The sequence below is a fragment of the Blennius ocellaris genome, assembly GCF_963422515.1.
Source record: "Blennius ocellaris genome assembly, chromosome: 21".
NCBI lineage: Eukaryota > Metazoa > Chordata > Actinopteri > Blenniiformes > Blenniidae > Blennius > Blennius ocellaris.
The window spans coordinates 5,983,988-6,002,619 of NC_137670.1; the positions used below are offsets into that span (position 1 = coordinate 5,983,988).

The 18,632-nt window shown below is 50.7% G+C and overlaps 1 protein-coding gene across 1 annotated transcript in view; it reads right to left on the reverse strand.

The window, feature by feature from the left end:
• Nucleotides 1-202: 202 nt before the first annotated feature.
• Nucleotides 203-18,632, reverse strand: part of ankfn1a (ankyrin repeat and fibronectin type III domain containing 1a) — a 29,092-nt gene continuing 10,662 nt past the window's right edge. Inside the window, exons 4-21 of the mRNA XM_080516870.1 lie at nucleotides 13,135-13,330; nucleotides 12,133-12,343; nucleotides 10,689-10,883; nucleotides 10,480-10,593; nucleotides 9,508-9,605; nucleotides 7,892-7,982; nucleotides 6,198-6,305; nucleotides 5,844-5,943; nucleotides 5,154-5,286; nucleotides 4,906-5,022; nucleotides 4,589-4,804; nucleotides 3,768-3,934; nucleotides 3,501-3,663; nucleotides 3,143-3,311; nucleotides 2,883-3,049; nucleotides 2,573-2,792; nucleotides 2,284-2,470; nucleotides 203-2,107 (exon numbers count right to left, since the gene is read on the reverse strand). Of these exons, the coding sequence (XP_080372996.1) occupies nucleotides 1,393-2,107; nucleotides 2,284-2,470; nucleotides 2,573-2,792; nucleotides 2,883-3,049; nucleotides 3,143-3,311; nucleotides 3,501-3,663; nucleotides 3,768-3,934; nucleotides 4,589-4,804; nucleotides 4,906-5,022; nucleotides 5,154-5,286; nucleotides 5,844-5,943; nucleotides 6,198-6,305; nucleotides 7,892-7,982; nucleotides 9,508-9,605; nucleotides 10,480-10,593; nucleotides 10,689-10,883; nucleotides 12,133-12,343; nucleotides 13,135-13,314 (3,351 nt within the window). The 5' untranslated portion in view covers nucleotides 13,315-13,330 and the 3' untranslated portion in view covers nucleotides 203-1,392. The remainder of the gene's footprint in view (nucleotides 2,108-2,283; nucleotides 2,471-2,572; nucleotides 2,793-2,882; nucleotides 3,050-3,142; nucleotides 3,312-3,500; nucleotides 3,664-3,767; nucleotides 3,935-4,588; nucleotides 4,805-4,905; nucleotides 5,023-5,153; nucleotides 5,287-5,843; nucleotides 5,944-6,197; nucleotides 6,306-7,891; nucleotides 7,983-9,507; nucleotides 9,606-10,479; nucleotides 10,594-10,688; nucleotides 10,884-12,132; nucleotides 12,344-13,134; nucleotides 13,331-18,632) is intronic.

An 18,632-nucleotide genomic window follows, 5' to 3' on the forward strand; every position in this document is an offset into this window, starting at 1 on the left:
TTACCAATTTACAGACAAAAGCCTTAAAACTTATGATAAATCATAACTTTAATCAGGACTTACAAACTTGAAGAGTTGTTTCATTCTTCTGGTTGTTAGAAGGTGGCTGATGGGTATCGTCGGCGATCAAGTCGTACAGAAGTACAGAGGAACTGTGGGAAGTCTGAGACGCAGACTGACGGAAGACCAACTGAGGTTTAAGTGCACAACATGAGTTTATTTCAGTGGTTAAAATACATCCAATCCTGTGAGTTCACAGGCTTAAAAAAAAAAAATAAAAAAATTCATAAATAAACTCCAGTTTGTATAAATGAAGCCAAAATATACAGAACGAAGCTGGTCAGTGCGCGAGTCAGCGCGCCAAAATAAATATGAAACTACGGAAATGTGTCGGAATACTCACAGAACGGGAAGAAAACAAACAAACAAAACAATATCTGGTGTCGTGACGGTGACGTAGATAGTAAACTGAGCCGCTCGCGCTCTTTCACGTACCGCTGGCTCATTGGCTTTAACTCCACAGTGTGGTACAACGTGGGAAAATCAACCTGGATTAATTCAACTTGAAATGGTTTGAACCAGGCTTCAAATAAAAACTTGTATATGCTTTCAGTTAACTGATTTAGATTTGGAGCAGAAATGTATGAAACTCAATCCAAATCATGTGGCAGACTGCGGTGAAACGTGGGCGGGGCCCAAAGTAAAAGTCAAAACAACAACACGATTCGAAGGCCGACACGGTCATGCTGAACTGGACCAAAAGACCCGACTCAAAACAAACAAACCCACAACGACAAACTTCATGCCCACAAAATTTTAACATTAAAATAGACAAAAAAACAAAACAAAACAAAAAAACACAACCCAAACATAACAGCTCTACCTACAGTTCCCGTCCGACGTCACACCCAGAGTACAAAAATACTGTTTTCCTCAAGTCGGGATCGTAAAATCAACCGAGCGACTAACGGACCAATCAGGAGCTGACGGGACAGTCGGGGGGGGAGGAGCTAAACGTGACACCGGGAAACCACAAACGAGCGAAACGTCACATTGACTTCAAGTAGATTCATGCTCCTGAAATATTCTGAAGTAACACCAGAGTTCAGCAGGAGAGACGCCTCTTCCTCTTCTTATTACTCCTCTTCCTCCTCCTCCTCTTCCTCCTCTTCCTCCTCCTGCTCTGTGTTCTCCTATTTTTGGTGGTGTGCAAAGCTCAGCCAGGAGGCCCTCGCTGCGTCGTGGCATTGATAGTTTCCGGGGTAACAGTCGAAGCCATCGGGTGCTGAGGAGAGGGCGGAGTTGAACCAGCAACTTTTTTTTTTTTCAAGTCCAGTCTGAAGGCGGGCGGGGGGGCGGGGGGCTGGGACACAGTTTACTCACTGTGGCGCCCTACAGTGTGCTGCTCAGGATCTCAGACACCTGAGCGTTGGTCTGGTCATCCGAGTCCACTTCCTGGGCGGCGGCGGCCCCCCCCTCGGGCTCCTCCCCCTCCACCACCACCGACACGCCGGGGGCCCTCGCCCCCCCGCCCTCCCTCGCCTCCTCCTCCGGACCGCTTGACTCGGGGCCCGGCGGCGGCGGCGTCTCTCTGCAGGGCTCCACGAAGATCCTGCGGACGTGGGGGCGGGGCTCTCGGTGGCGGCCCTTGCGGCTCTCCAGCACGCAGGAGGCGTGGCTGATGTAGGTGGTGCCTTGCTGGGGGGGCAGGTCGGGCTCCGGCTGCTTGGTGTAGACGCCCTCGGATAAGGAGTGGGCCTCTCCGCCATAGCTGCGCAGCCAGCGCTGCGGTCCGCTGAAGTACTGGCCCCGGTGGCTCCTGGACAGCAGCTTGCGTTTGGCGGGGGGGTTGGCGAGGGCCCGCAGGGGGGCGGTGCCTTCGTGGTGGCCCCGGGACAGGGACAGGCCCTCCAGGGTCTTGGTGGTGTCGGACAGCGCCGGGGAGAGGGGGAGCGTGAGTGGCAGCGGGAGGGAGGGGGAGGTGGGGAGGGTCCTGTAGAGGGAGGGGGAGGAGGGGGGGAGGGGGAAGGACGGGGGGGCGTCGGCAGGTCTCAGGTCCCGGGCTGCAGGGGAGAGCGGGGTGTCTTTGGACGGGCAGACGGTGTACCTGCATGAAAGTGCACACACACACACACACACACACACACACACACACACACACACACACACACACACACACACACACACACACACACACACACACACACACACACACACATACATACACACACATTGGAATTCCGCGTGAATCTGAAGCTAGGCTACATGCTAACGCCCGCTGACCTGAGCTCGTGGATCTGCAGCACGTCGGGGGCGCTGCCGCCCAGCGCATGCACGGCCTGCTGCGAGAGGTCGGGGGAGTAGAGCAGGTCCAGCTCGCGGGGGCTCAGGGCGTCGCTGGAGTCGTAGTCGCTGTCGGTGGGCAGGAACACCTCGGAGGAGCCGTCCTCGTCGGAACCGGCCTGGGAGTCTGTCGGTGGGAGCGCCGCGGTCAGTCGCCACGTCTCGACCGGCCGGCCCGCGCGCGCGGACGCGCCCGGCGCGCACGGACGCGCCCGGCGCGCACACTCACCGCTGGCGGCCTTCCTGCGGCGCAGCTCCGGCGAGGGCGACGGCGTGGGCAGGAAGTCCATGTTGGACGAGGTGGAGTCGCTCTTCGGGCCCGGGTCGCTCTCCGGCGCGTTGGCGTCCACCAGGCAGGTGACGGGCACGCCGCCACGTGGCTGCTTGTAGCGGGCGTACTGCAGCGCGTCGGTGATCCACCGCAGGTCACGACGCATCTCGTCCAGTTGCTATGGAAACGGGGGAAAAAAAATAATGACACACACGTCAATGGAAACACACACACACACACACAGACAGGTGCACACAGTGACACACACCTGGATGTAGTCGAGGATGAGCTGGTGTCTCTGTTTGGCCGTGGTCACCTCTGCGTCTGTGATGGCTTCCCGCAGTGCCTGCTGGGTAATGAGGGAGTCCAGGTCGAGGACGGAGGACAGACGGCAGTACAGGCTGATGAACTTCTCCTTGTAGGTGCAGAAGTGCACTGTGGGTAATAAACATGAGGAACGAATGAGGAATTTATGCGCGCTTGCGTGCGTGCGTGCGTGTGCATGTGCGTGTGTGTGTGTGCACTCACCGAGCTCGAACATCTGCATGGGGAGGTGCAGGAAGCCCGCCAGCGGCGTGTAGGGGTTGGACTGTCCGGGGGCGGAGCAGACGTCATCGGCCGCTGGCAGCAGCAGCAGGAAGGAGACGCCGTGGCCGAGCTCCACCACCTCCTGGCTGTAGAGGCGGAAGTGACGCGCCTGCGGGAGGGCACAACAATAAACAACAACATACACAAGTCAACAGCACACATCCAACAGCCACGCGGGTCAACACCGCACACATACCAGCAGCGCAAGTCATAAACAACACACGAGGCACAAATGAAACAACAACACCTGTAAACAAAGGACACGTTTCCCCCGCCCCGGTGGCTTCGGGTGGCGCACCTGGTGCAGAGGTAGGTTGACGTGTCTCAGCAGGGACTTGATGGCCGTCTGCAGCTCGTAGTACAGCAAAGGGGCGTGGCTCTCCGGCCGCGGCTCCGCCTCCTCCCCGCTGTGGTCCGTCTCGCCCGCGGCCGAGAGCTTCTGGATCCAGTCCCACTCCTCCCTGGTCGCAGAGCATCGCGGGTAATGTAGACACGTGTGTGTGTGTGTGTGTGTGTGTGTGTGTGTGAGCCCCGGGGCAGAGATGCACAGACGGTGAGTCGGTACCTGGAGACGTTGGTGTTGTCTCGGATGCGGCTGTGACACAGCATGTTGGGGGTCCGCTGCGACACCAGGACCCGGATCTGGTCCACGGAGCTGCTGAGCTTCAGGTAGCCCAGGTACAGACCCGGGGCCAGGCGGTGGGTGCTGCGTCGCTGGTAGGCCAGGATGTCCTGCAGAACAATGACGGGATAATCAAACCATGTAAACAGGTCTGAAACCAGCTTGAACCATGTAAACAGGTCTGAAACCAGCTTGAACCAGTGTAAAGTGGTCAGAAACCAGTTTTAACCGACCAGAAACGAGTGTGAACCTTCAAAAACAAGTGTAAGCCAGTTTTAACCTTCACAGAACACTGAATCAGGAACTAGGAACCAATCAGAAACCTGGGAAAAACCAGTGTCAAATGGTCAGAAACAAGTTTAAAGCAGTTTTAACCAAACTACAAACCCGTCAAAAACCCGATTTAACCTGTCAGAAACCAGTTTTACTAGTCAGAAACCAGTTTTAACTTACCAGAAACCACTGTAAACCTTCAAAAACCAGTGTAAATCGCTAAGAAACCGGTTTAACCTTATCAAGAAACCAGTGTGACCCTTCAGAATCCACTGAATACAGGTCAAAGTCTGAATCATCCATTTAAACCATTGTAAATCTGTCAGAAACCGGATTTAACCCGTCAAATAACAGTGTAAACCTTCCGGAACCTGATTTTTCTAGTTGGAAACCACAGTAAACCTTCAGACCCCAGTGTGAACCTGTGCAGCGGTACTGTCTCGTCGTAACGATAGCAACAGTAGGGCTGTAGGGGGGCGGGTCTTCCTCACCTGGATGGTGATGATGAGGATGTCGAGGGCGTACGGCTCCTCCGGCGTGGACAGGGACTTCCTCTGACTTTGGAGTTTGGTCACCTGCATCCACTTCCCGCTGAACAGCGAGTGCTGGCTCTCCGTGTCCCTGATGGTCACCAGCAGCACGTTGCCATGGCGATCCTTAATGGGCTCGTAGTGAACCCGGCCCAGGTTGTGGGTCCCGAGGAGGTTCTGAGGGCGGAGCGGAAAACAGTTTGCAGCCAAACTCCTCACTGGACGAGGGGGTTACTATATAAGTTCTGATTGGCTGATCGGTGGAACGTGGGTCTGACCTGCATCTGGCTGGCGGCGGTGAGCATCTTGTGTCGGGCCTGCAGGGTGGAGGACGACGACATGGAGACGGACATGCTCTGTCGGAGCCACCGGACGTCCTCCCACATGCAGGAGAGCTGCGGAGACACGGTGCCGTCAGCAGGGGGCAGCGACAACACCAGAACACACCTGAAACAGGCTGATCAGCCCTGTGGCTGGAGAGGTGCGATTTATAGGTGTGCGGCGGCGGACCCATGGTGTGCGCTACCTTGGTGAACCACAGGAAGTCCTGCATGAGGGAGCTGCTGTAGGAGTCGTCCACCTCCACGATGGGGATCTGATCCTCGGCCGTCACCAGCAGACCGTCCTTGTGGTAGAAGACGGCGGCCAGGTAGATCCCCCTGCACAGAGGACGGCAAAGTCCCACAGCTCAGCTCAGGATTGCCTCATTATGAAGTGGGGGCGGGGGGGGTCAGAGGTCAAAGTGTCAAGACGTTGTGTTTGATCATTTCAAGCTAATTTCATTTGGAACAATTTATGGCTTTTCATCTGGTGCCACTAGAGGGAGCCAGTGCATGGTGGTACTGGTAGCCCGTTTGTCTGTTTGCTTTAAATACGAGTTTTTGAAAGTGTCAGATCGGTGAGGAGGTTCAAATCTTGTGTACCTTGCAAACAATTCCATCGAGCATACAAAAATTGTACAATGTGACTAACACAAACCCAAGAGTTTAAAAAACAACAACAAAGCAGCTGTTTCACACACCAAAAAAAAAAAAAATTCTTCTTTTACCGGCTCTATTTCAAGTAATGACAGAACCACAAGTCCTTCTGTGACTAATAAATATTCATCTAACCTGCTGCAGCCCGTTACTCAACAACCAACCAATTAGTATCTTGTGTGTGTGTGTGGAGCTTTTTGTGTTTCGTAGCGTGTGCGCGTCTCGTATTCTGAACGAACCTTTTCAGTGTTTTCACAAATTTGTTGGAGGAGTTGAAGAGATGCTTGAGACTTCTGGAGACCGACTGCTTCCTGCTGGGGTTCTGCAGCTTGGAGGAGTCTGGAGGAGGAGGAGGAGGAGGAGGGGAGGAGGAGGAGGAGGAGGACTCTTATTTCCTTCATACCTTCTGTCGCCAGAAACCAAATTAACCCAGTTCACACAAGCCAGAATCCGGTTTCGCCCAGTTTGTATGAATTTCGTTCCGACACTCATCAGTTTACGTGTTTCCGACTGTCGGAACCGTTTAGAAACCACGGAACCGCTGCACGCCGCCCGTCCAATCGGCACCGGCGAGCAGACGTGTGTGTTCTCACCTCCGCAGCAGTAGTGTGTGTGCGTCGCCCGGACCTGCTGCAGCAGCCGCTCCATGGCCTCGATGTGGCCCCGCCTCCTGGGCTCCCGCCCGTCGCTCTCCCTCCAGTCTGGGGAAACACGAGCGCCGGTGAGGGCCAGCAGAAACGCGGCGAATTCTGAAGAGTTTCTCTCCCGAATGCAGAATCTCTTCTGCCTTCGAAGCACTGGCCATTGTAACCAGAGCTGGAAGTAACTAAGTTACAAATACTTTGTGGCTGGACTTGAGTGGATCCTTCAGGTTTCTGCACTTTCTCTCGGATGGAAGACGTGACGTCAGGACAAAAGGGTTTTGTTTTTGTTTGTTTTTACTTGAAATGTTTTATGTGTTACAAAGTGATGAGCTGAAATACGATCCGCCTTCATGTTCAGCCTGTTACTTCCGAACGCCGAGACTCGAACGCCGTGTACAGAGGGACGGGTGAATCACTGGCTGTGACTCAGAGGTTCTCCTCCAGTCCTCAGTTCAGACTGTCCTCTCGTGTCTCCTCCGCCATCACAACGCTCGCTCAAGCACACGTCCACCTGGTGGGCGGGCGTTACAGCGGCCAGGCGCCATTGGATTGGTCAAACGGGTCGACATGCAGAACCCCCCCCCCCAAAAAAAAAAAAAAATACAGGAATACAAGTTGGACGCCAGTGTTATGTGTTACGCTGTCGCCCCAAACGTCATCATCATCCCCCGGCCGGGCCTCATGGTTGACCTTCCGCACAAGAGAGCTGAAACTGTGACGGGGGTTCATCTCAGACTGAACTCTCAGAGGAACATGCGTCACGTGCGTCCTTCACATTACACACACACACGCGCGCGCACACACACGCACACAAAGGCTGAGAGACGCAACAAAACAGGCTCAAGGCTGAAATGCTCCACTGAGCAGGAAAAAAAAAAAAGCGAGTCGTGACGGGGAGACAAAAAAAAAAAAAATAACGATGTTCCCGTTGCAAACGCGCCATCTGTACGAGTCACGGTGAGCGGACACGAGTCTGACCGCCGCCGCCACCGCCGCCACCGGCTCCTGGAGGATCAGAGCATTCCAAGAGTTCTTCAACACTTCCAGAAAGTGTCTGACAGTGAGGATGAACTCGGGAAGGAACAGTCTGTGGAAACATGTTCTCTTCGAGAAACAGCAGACTTCTTTTTTTTTTTTTCCCTTTGAAAGAAGGAAGCCTTGTGTTACGGCTCGTCCGTCCATCCCGGCAGACGTTCGCAGTTACTACGTCTGTTTATCGGAGAAACGTCTGAAAATGACGTCGTGAGCATGTCGGGTCACGAGTTGTCACAGTTGTAATAAAATCAACCGACATTGCGTTAAGGACAGACAGACAAAAGTTGGACTGTTCTTACGGTGACTTGTCAACTATAAAACCACCAAGTCCCGGGACAATATAGACCGGCAGCCATGACGTTCTGGAGATAACATAGTTCTTATTGTCCCATCTACTGAGCATGTGCAGAACAACTATTTGCATGCGCAGCACGGCCGTAACACGGACCCCCTCCACAAAAAAAAAAAATCACAAAAAGAAAGTTTTTCAGTCTTACTTATGAATGCCATCCCCCCCCCCCCCCCCCCCCCGGTTTACACGTTTGTCTGTTTTGGATATCGGTATGGCCGCCTGTACTTTCTACCCTGCAAGGCTAAAGGACACTCACTGGATGGAGCGGCAGATGGAGGCAGGGCGCAGGCCGGCGGACCCCAGCCCTTCATGTTGTACGCCGACACCCGGACGTAATACATCCGGCCCTGGGGGAAAAAAAAAAACAAATCCCCAAACAAACAAAAATAAATAAATAAATCACACAATTTACACAAAGTTGGAAGTCGTGTCGTCTTAAAAATCGTCGGCTCGTTCAAACGAATAAATCTTCCTCCTGCTGCGGGAACCGTTGAAAGGAAGCAGGGGGGGGGGGGGGGGGGGGGGGGGTGTAATCTACAGCCACTGAAGACGGCTCGTAAAGAGCTTTTTTTTTTTTTTTTTCCTCCTCCGAGGCTCAGATTTAAATGCCAACGCTAATGTTTTGATGCCTGGAGAGATTCATTAAATGATGTCACACGGCGACCAACCGGAGATTAAAAATGTTTGGCTTCTATCTGCTGTTCATATCTGTAGACGCCCAGGCTGCACAAAAGGGTTGCGTTTCGTGTCCATCTTTCAGAAAGGGCCGCGGCGCGCCGGGGGGAACGGCGGCGGCGTGAGATTTAACCACAGATCCACAGGTTTGGTTCTGGTTTGATCATCCAAAAAAATATTCGACCTTGCAGTTCTCAGGACCGGTTTTTAGAGACTTTAGAAATTGCAGCTTGTTTAATTCCGAGCCCTCAGCGAAACTATCCCACGTCTTTTCAAACGAGGTTCATTAGTCGCCTGCGAATTCTGAATTTCTTTTAAAATTACTCCTGTTTTTCTTCTTTCTTTTTTTTAAACTGCCGTTATTATTCCACAATGCACGGCTACCTTGAGTTTCTAAAAAGGGTGGTTATAAATAAAATGCATTGTTAGTATTATTATTCAGGTGCCGATACGTTTAAAGAGTCGAACTCACGATAAAAGTTTCCAGATTGAAATAGGAGAGGACGAATGAGGTTGGATGGTTTTAAACAAAACATTCAATACTTTCTAAATAAGTCTCGTCAAACTTATCTTGTCTGGTTTAAAAGGGTCGATGTGTCATTAAAAAATGTTAAGAAAGGAGAGGTGGAGGAGCAGAGAAGAGGAAGAGCAGAGAGGAAGAGGAGCAGAGAGGTGGAGGAGCAGAGAGGAAGAGGAGCAGAAAGGAAGTGGAGCAGAGAGGAAGAGGAGCAGAAAGGAAGTGGAGCAGAAAGGAATGGGAGCAGAGAGGAAGAGGAGCAGAGAGGAAGAGGAACAGAAAGGAAGAGGAGCAGAGAGGAAGAGGAGCAGAAAGGAAGAGGAGCAGAGGGTAAGAGGAGCAGAGAGGAGGAAGAGCAGAAAGGAAGAGCAGAGAGGAAGAGGAGCAGAGAGGAAGAGGAGCAGAAAGGAAGTGGAGCAGAGAGGAAGAGGAGCAGAAAGGAAGTGGAGCAGAAAGGAATGGGAGCAGAGAGGAAGAGGAGCAGAGAGGAAGAGGAGCAGAAAGGAAGAGGAGCAGAGGGGAAGAGGAGCAGAGAGGAGGAAGAGCAGAGAGGAAGAGGAGCAGAGAGGAAGAGGAGCAGAAAGGAAGAGCAGAGAGGAAGAGGAGCAGAAAGGAAGAGCAGAAAGGAAGAGGAGCAGAGAGGAAGAGGAGCAGAGAGGAAGAGGAGAGGCTGAGGTTACCGTGGTGAGGCTGCTGATGATGCACTTCAGATTCTGCAGATTATCCAAAACTAAGTCACCAGCTAGAAGAGAGAAATCCTTCAGACAGCTCCACTCCACTACACACACACACACACACACACACACACACACACACACACACACACACACACACACACACACACACACACACACACACACACACACACACACACGCACACACGCACACACGCACACACACACACACACACACGCACACACAGATTATTCAAAAAGAACATAGATCTGTACAGTCTCACAAACACTGTTCGTACAAGAACTATTTGTGTTCGAACGCACTATTAGAAAAAAATACACACTCTTATACAAGATTACACATTTTAACCGGCTATTATGTAACGACCGGCCTCTTTCCTCATAGTGACTCCTGACTCCTCTTTGAGGTTAACTCATGCTCCATAAGAACAAGAAGAAAGTTCGACACATGCAAAATCACGTCATTTTCTTCGTCCAGCTCTTTCTGGCCGAAGAATGTCGGTGGCGAAAGCACACGCGCGTTCCATCTTGCCAATGACTATCAGTCACATTTTAATTATGTTTCGCATGTAACATCGTGACTGTGTGAGCCCCGTGGCTCGTTGCAGCATGTCGGAGGGCGTACGTACGTGATGCACCTGAACGCGTCACCAAAAAAGCCGACAGCTCCTGCGGTTAAAGCCGGAACAACACCGCGGCTCGGACGCAAACTTTCTCCTTGAATTACAGAGACGGTTCAGCGAAATGCGGCGCGAGAAATAAGCCGTCGAAAAGTCAAAACGCCGCTTCACAGACGTGTGGCCGCCGTGAGGGGGCGTGGCCCGCGAGCTCGACAGTATGAGCTCTCCCGCCGGGAAAAAAAAAGCATGTCTTTCTCTCCTTGTTCTTAGGTGGTTCTAGTGGGAGTGTGCCGGGGGGGCTGTTACCCCCCCCTGCCTCCTCCTGCCGCCTCCTCACCTCTGTACCTGGTCACCACGGTGGAGTTGAGACACTGCGGCTCCTGGAAGGTGACGGTCAGCGAGCTGCTGCTGCTCACACTCAGCCGGACCATGGACGGGGCCTCGGGGGGACCTGAGCAGGGGGGGGGGGCGCGCAGGATGAAAACACAGACCCACATGTGCGTGCGTGCATGAGTGCATGCATATGTGTGTGTGTGTGTGTCTCACGTGCATGCTGGAAGCCCGTCCTCATGCGTTTGTACAGTTTGCTCCTCCACTCCCAGCTCCTCAGCTGTTTGTCCTTGTGACAGGCTTCCAGAGAGAGGCCGTCCCTCTGGGCCTGAGTCGCCAGGTCGGCCGCGCGCTGCTCCGCCTCCTCCACCAGGAGGTGCAGGTGAGCCTCCCGACTCTCCACGCTCACGACTGCAACGCGGGGACAAAGCGGGACCGCGTGAATCAGGGAGCGAGAAACGTGTTTTTAACGTGAAGAACACAGCAGGTTGAAGCATTTTCAAGTGAAGACAGAAATCTTTTGCTCTCCGTTTACACAACAACGGCACTCGGAGCCACTGGCAACTTTTTGAAAACGACTTCCAAAATGTTCTTCCTTTTCTGAAATGCTGGATCGCCAATCTTGAACCTGCCTCGCCAACAGCAAAATAAACATATTTCGGTCCCATTTGATTTACAACGCAACTCGGAGCAACTGGAAATGTTTTTAACGCTTCGACTCAAGTGTTTGTGGAAATGGAGGAAAACGCAACTTGGTCGTTTTAAAGTTGACAGTCAGCGTAATGACGTAATAACCGTGTCCTCCCATTGTACATCTGCGCGCATGTTTATGTGGTTTCGTTACAAAAACAACCAACAGTGCCACGTCGTGAACTGGCAGGCTAACTCCCATTTTTTTTTGTGTGTTTGTGCCGTTTTCAAAATGTTGCAGAGTAAATGCGAACACGCTTTCACTTGTCGTGCAAATAAGGGCCTAAAGGTTGTTTTTATGTGTCATTGATCATTAATTGACAGTAAATCCTCCATCTGCGACAGATGTTTGTTGTTTGTTTTCGCCTTCAAAGCCATTAAAAAGAAAAAAAAAGTCATTATTTTACTGCAAAACTAAATGTTCAATACTTTCAGTTCTTCTGATGAAAAGAACTAACAAAAGTTTTTTTTTTTTTAAATGGTAGAAGTGTTCTGAGACTCCACATGTGTTTTATAGCCGTGTACACACTCACACACACACACACACACACACACACACACACACACACACACGCAAATGACTAGTTCACCTGGTACAAGAGGAATGACATTAACAGAGTTTGTTTACATGTACAGATTGGACCCCCCCCCCCCCCCCCCACACACACACACACACACACACACTGAGCTCCCTGGGGGGACTATAAATCACTTAGCTGTAATCAGCCGATGTAACACACTTCATCAATCTAAGCCATTAAAGTACCCGCAGTGCTGAGAGACTCACAGGTGGGGGCGGCTGCACCTTAATACCCCGCATGTGGTGCAAAACCCACCGCGACTCAATCAAAGTTAGTTTTAGTTTCAATAAACCACAATAGAACAGAAATATTAACCGCAGCGCCCCGCAGTTTGTCAGCACGACTCCGCTCCCTGACCTCTGACCTCTGACCTCTGCCTCGGGACTCACAGTGGGGGCTCTCCTTGCCGCCGGCCTTCAGCAGCAGCTTGGCGATGGGCGTGTTGTTGGTCATGACGGCGATGTCGAGCGGCGTCAGGCCCTGGCTGCTGGGCGTGTTCAGGTCCAGCTCCTCCGCCGAGAACTGGTACAGGAGGATCTGCACCGAGTCCAGGTCCTGCTGCTCCACCGCCTCCAGGAGGCACTCACTGCCCTGCATGGTCTGGGGGGGGGGGGGGGGGGGGGGGGGGTGTCCAGGGTCAGACACAGCGCTGGACCCGTCACACCAAACTGAGACTGGTTTTAAGTGCTACTTCTGGGCCAGTCGGTTCTCGTCTAGTCTGAGACCGATTTCTTAGCTTTGGACCAGTTCTGGTCTCATCTTAAGACCGGCTCTAATCTCCTCTGAGACAGTTTCTGGTCTAGTCTTAGATTCGGGGGTCGTCTCAGACTGTTTCTAGTTTGGTGTTCGACGAGTTCTGCTAAGGTCGTGCTAGTTTTGGCAGCATCGCCGACTAGTTTTATTCTAGTCTAGGGTTAGTTTTGATCTTGTCCAGATGAGTTCTGGTCTAGACTTAGACTGATTCTAGTTTGGTCTTAGACTGGTTCTAGTTTGGTCTTAGACTGATTCTAGTTTGGTCTTAGACTGATTCTAGTTTGGTCTTAGACTGATTTTTGTCTCGCGTTTTACAGATTCTGGTCTCGTCTTTGACGAGTTCTAGTCTGGTCTGAGACAGGCTTTTGTCTAGTCTTAGAAAGATTCTGGTTTAGTCTCAGATGGGTTCTAGTTTGGTATCAGGCTGGTGCTGGCCTAGTCACAGACTGGGCGTGGCCTAGGTTTAGACCAAGTTTAAGTCTTGTCTTTGGTTTTGGTCCAGTTTTAAGACTGGTTTCGACAGACAGACTCTAGTCTCAGACTGGTTCTGGTGTTCAGAAGTTCGAGTACAGAAGACAGTTTCTATTTCCCGACCAACGAACTCCTCCGCTGCCCCCGTTTCAAGGTGCAATACCCACCGAGCCCTTGCGGAGGCGCTCCGTCTTGCCGAAGAAGTAGGTGTCTTCAAAGGAGGAGGTGCTCCCCCGCAGCTTCTCCGACAGGTTGCGGTAGAGGCGCTTGGCGGCGTTGGGGGAGGCGGGACCGCCGGGGCACTTCCTGCTCTGAGACAACTGCAGGTTCTGCATCTGCTGGGTCATAACGGCCGAGAGGCGTCTGCAAGGAGAGAGAGAGAGAGAGAGGGGGAGGGGGGGAGTCAGAGTGCTACCCACAAGCAAGGCATCAAGAAGGAGCGACTCTCCTGTTGCAAGTAATGACAATCCAATCTGTTCGTCTGTCCAGACGAACGTCCTTGTACTGAAGCCGCTGATGTTTATAGCAGTGTTTTTCAATCTTTTTTGAGTCAAGGCACACTTTTGTCTTTGGAAAAACTTCTCCATCACTGTCACTGACACAGTGCTTTGATTACAAGATGGGAGCAGCCGCAGGTGGTGGAGATTAACAAGACTGACGTCTGTCAGTTTCAATTTCACCAGCACACCCTAACGTCTTGTCTCAAAGTTCTGAGCTGCCATCTATTGGCGAAGGGTATTTATACACGATTACTCTGCAACACACTGTCGGCTGTGAGAGCGAAGGTTTTTTTTAAGAAAAAAATGTGAAATTGGATAATTTCCCACGGCACACCTGACTAGATCTCGCGGAAACACCAGTGTGCCGCGGCACAGTGGTTGAAAAACACTGGTTTATAGCATATTGTTCTCTGCATGTATGTGTGTGTGGTTTGATTACAAAGACAATTCACAGCACCAACTTGTGGCCTGGCATGCAAACTACATTGTTTTTTGGGTTTTTTTTTTTGCATTTCTGTCATTCAAACTTTTCATGGAATGGAAATGCAGAAAAACGACGTGTTTGCACTTAAATTGTTGCGGTGTAAACGGAGCCAAACGATGCTGGTTTTAACCTTCCACTCACTCCTGCATATGTGTGAGGTGCAGAAACCACATATATGTAATAAATGTCATTTTTTTGGGATGCACGCACAGGTTTGTCTAATGTATTTTGGAGCGTGCGGGTCGGCACACAGTAGAATTCCGTGGCGGGTAAAATCGCGAGCTGTTAAAAACGTCAGCGCCTGAACCATCCGGGAGCTGCGGCGGCGTCTCGCTGGTTTCTCCCAGCCTCCACGCTGTCACAGGAAATCACTTCACTTTTTCACTCGGCGTCTGAACGACCTCCTGTCGCCCGCAGACATCGCTCGCTCGCTCAGCCGCTCGCTGATGCCGAGGCGGTTGCGGCTGTCATGAAGCTTCAGATGGAGCGGCGGCGTGCAGGTTTGTGCTCGCTCGCTGAGAAACTATTAAGGTTTTTTTTTGCTCCGGGCTCAGATGGGAGAAAAAAAATATCACAAGCTTAGAAAGAAGGAGAAATACAATTTTCTTTCAAAAAAAACAAAAAATTTTTTTTTTACTTTCATATGCTAATTGAAGATGTTTATCTGAACATGCCATCCATACAACGGTGGACGTTTCTGAGCAGCCAGGATTTCAGTTACACAACTCTTGAGCTGCATCCAGTGAAAATCGAAGACGTGTAACCGTGTGGAACGATCCCTGATAAAACACAGCAGCCAACACGAAGAGGACTTGTGATCACGACGTTTGCTGGTTCAATTCCCACAGCCGGGAGTCCCTGAGTGTGACCCTTGACCCCCCATCAGCTAACCAGTACACCTTTTTTGCCTCCCTCGTTCCTAGAAATAGGAGGAGCCAATCACACAAAAAAAAAGTTTCTCCAAGAGGATTAATAAAGCACGATTAGTTAGTTTTTTTTTTTTTTTTAAAGGCCACACCAAGCAACTGCTACAAGCTGCTGGGTATGAAAATATGGTGCTGATTTAGATATTTGATGATATAATCACATTCAGCACTTGATGATTTCCAGGCAAAAAGAGTTGAATGAGTGAGAGTTTGTGACGCTGCCAGTGTGACCCTCTGCTCTGATTGGACGGTGGGACTGCAGAAGTCCTCGAAGTCACTGCAATGACTCATACCTCGACACAAACCTCGGGTTCTCTGCTTTCGGGCAGCTTTTCTTTTTTTAAATCGTCTGACTGACAACATGTGGTTAAAGTTACTGAAACCTCCAGGGAGGGACGGGCGACCTCATAACCCCGGTAGGTGCAGAGGGTCCAAACTGCACCAAGTCAATGAGACGTATATGACAGTGAGAAATTCTGAGGTTACCTTGACAACAGACTGTGTGCAGTAATGTGTGTGTGTGTGTGTGTCAGAAAGAGAGAGATTGATGAGCTATTGAGACATCAGTGAATCACAGAGCTGCAGGCTGATGATACACACACACACGCACACGCACACGCGCACACACACACACACACACACACACACACACACACACACACACACACACACACACACACACACACACACACACACACACACACACACACTGTTGCATCATGTCCTGGTATTGTATGTGAACCTGCAGGTAACCATGGCAACAGCCCTGATGCTGATAAACCTCTGGAGACTACAGCACCCATCATGCTCAACTTGGGTTGCCATGGTGACAGAGAAGCTGCAGCTTGAAAGAAGCGTCCAGAAGCAAAATGTCAGGGGGCGAATCACCAAAAGTTTGAGTCCGAGAGGAATTATGGGAAATGTAGTGTTTTACGTTTGTGTAATAGAAATTTACTGTTTACTACCGGTTTAATATATGTGAAGAATGTTTACTTTCTTATATACTTTCTTTCTTCTAATTTACTTATTTATATTTGACAAATATTTACTTTGTGTTAAAAGTAATGCTGTCAAAACTAACACGTTAATTTAATTAATGGATTAGGGTTAGGTTAGGTAACATTTATTCCATTAAAAATGTTTTACGTAATTAACATAGTTTTGTTTGCATCTGCATGTGCAGCGTCTCTGGATGCAGCGCTGTGACGACAGAGCAGCACAATACTGAGTGGAATAACGTTAAGGTAAAACGTTTCCCTTTAAAAGTTCCCTGACTGCTGATTGAGAACGTGAAAGTCATTAGATTTACTTTGAAAAGCCGGATTTTACGACCACAGTTTTTTTTTATTCTGCAGCAGGTTGCCACGTTGGCTGACCAGGAGCCCCAAACTGGTGAAAGACTTGCAGGTAAAATATTAATTTCTCCTCTTTCTCTCTTTCCCTGGCTCTCCTCTATACTGTGTGTGTGTGTGTCTGTGTGTGTGTGTGTGTGTGTGTATATTACAGCATATTATTGCCACTGTGTTCATGTAATAAGTTCACAACTTTGTCTTCGAGAAATATTAAAATTCTCAAAGTGGTGGACCTGCACTCTAACAAAGCCCAGACTTATTTATTAATTTATTTATGTTTTTAATTATTGCGCTAATCAAAAGCTAAAAGGACATTATGAAAATAGTATTAGAATTTAAATATAATCCGTGTGTGTTGAGTCGACATTAATTCTGTGGTTTTCCCTGAAAAAAATATCCATTACAGGAGAAAAACAATGCGATTAATCGCAATTAATTACAGAAAATTGGGCAATTAATTAGTAAAAAAAAAAATTTTTTTTAATTGATTCAAGACAGATGTTTTGTGCTAATTGTTGAAATGACAGAAAGTTAAGACCCTGCGTGTGTGCGTGTGTTTTACCCTCACAGACTGACTGATGATCTGGGTTCTCCTGCAGGGTAAAGCAGCTCCCTGATCACAGCATCTCCTCCTCCTGCTGCTGTGAGTGACCCCTGCAGGTCTGCCTGCCTGGTCTGAGGGGTGCAGAGTCGGGGGGGGCAGGGACCGGGGGGGTCAGGGGCAGAACCTGATGGCGAGACCTAGAAAGTCCCAGCGGCCTCCATACCGCTGCGCACCGTCTCACACCTCCTCCCGCCCCTTTGCTTGTCCTCCTGCGGCTGCTGCTGGTTCTCCTCCAGCTGTTCCTGGGTTCTCCTCTCCTGGGCTCCCGGTTCTTCCCGCCGCTCCTCCTTGGCGCGAAGTGACTCTGACCTGTTGGGGCTTCAACTCTGGCTGCGGCGGTGCCAGAGAAACTCGGCTGGGTTCTCCCTGCAGTCCAACTTTCCTCTGCAGCTGCAGCAGATCCTGGATCAGATCGGTCCTGGATGCTCCGGCAAGTGGGATCAGGGCTTTTATGGAGCACAAGTGTCTCGGGAGAGAGAGAGAGAGAGAGCGGGAGGTCCGACCGGGTTAGAGGCTCTCCATCACGGCGTGCCGCGCTGCCTCTGCAGCCTCCTGGCCGCTGCGGCTCCTCCACACCTCCTCCTCATCGCCGTCTCCTCCGGGGAGGGACGCAGGCTCCCCGCAGACGAGGAGCGCCGAGCCGCGAGTGAGTGACTCTACTGAGAGTGCAACCGGCAACCTGTTCGCCGGCGACCGCATCGGCACGCACACACACAGAGGCTGCAGAGTGGCGGAGTGAAAGGGTGGGAGGGAGGGAGGAGGAGTAATGATACAAGGATGTTCGCGGAGAGATGAGTGTGTGCAGTTTGCGTAAAACACACGCACACATACTCTCTCACACACACACACTCAGGAGGAGGCGGGGCGGCAGCCTCTCAAGAGGAGGGAGAACAAAAGCAGCTGAGAGTGAGGAGACGCTCGGTGGAGAGGAGGAATCGGAATGTTTTCAGTTGTGCGGATGTTTCAAAGCTTAATCAGAAAAAAAAGCAAAACATCTCAATAAGCGAAAAAAGGGGTTGTTTTTTTTTTTGTAGCACTCGCCAAACTTTCACAACGAAGGAAAAATGGGGAAAAAAATAAATTTCTCCCGAGTTTCACCATGTGAGAATCAAACTGCGAGCGCTGCAGCACTGTGCAGTCACCGCAGGGAACCACTGCCTCTGCCACTGACTATTCACGCCACTGAATGTTCACCCCACTGCACACACCTATGTGTGTGTGTGTGTGTGTGTGTGTGTGTGTGTGTGTGTGTGTGTGTGTGTGTGTGTGTGTGTGTGTGTGTGTGTGTGTGTGTGTGTGTGTGTGTGTGTGTGTGTCTGTGTGTGTGTGTGTTTCCTCCCACATTCCAAGTTGGGAAAAAAGAAGTGTAAATGAGCATCTGTTGCTGCCGCTGCTCTGCTCAACCCGTTGCATAATGTCAGAGTGGTGCAGGATTTTGGGTCGTCTTGTTGCGGACACTAAGGATTGAGCTGCTCACAGAGGATGAAGCAGTGTGAGATCTGCTGTAATGTGAAACCAAAAACAGCAGCAGCAGGTAAAATGTTTTTTTTTTTTTTTTTTGGTACATGCTGCAGAGCCCAGGAGTTTTCTGTGAAGCTGCACTTGGAAGTTTTACACGTCTGAAGCTGAAACAATAAATCCAACGAGCTCTAAAGAAGAGACACTTCCAAACAAACAGGAAACAAACAAAAAAAAGCTATCAGAATAAGAGCGGGAGCTCCACAGTACAGACTCCCCCACAGTACAAATGCTCCCTCATCCACAGTCACTCATTGGACACATTTCTTCACAGTAACGGG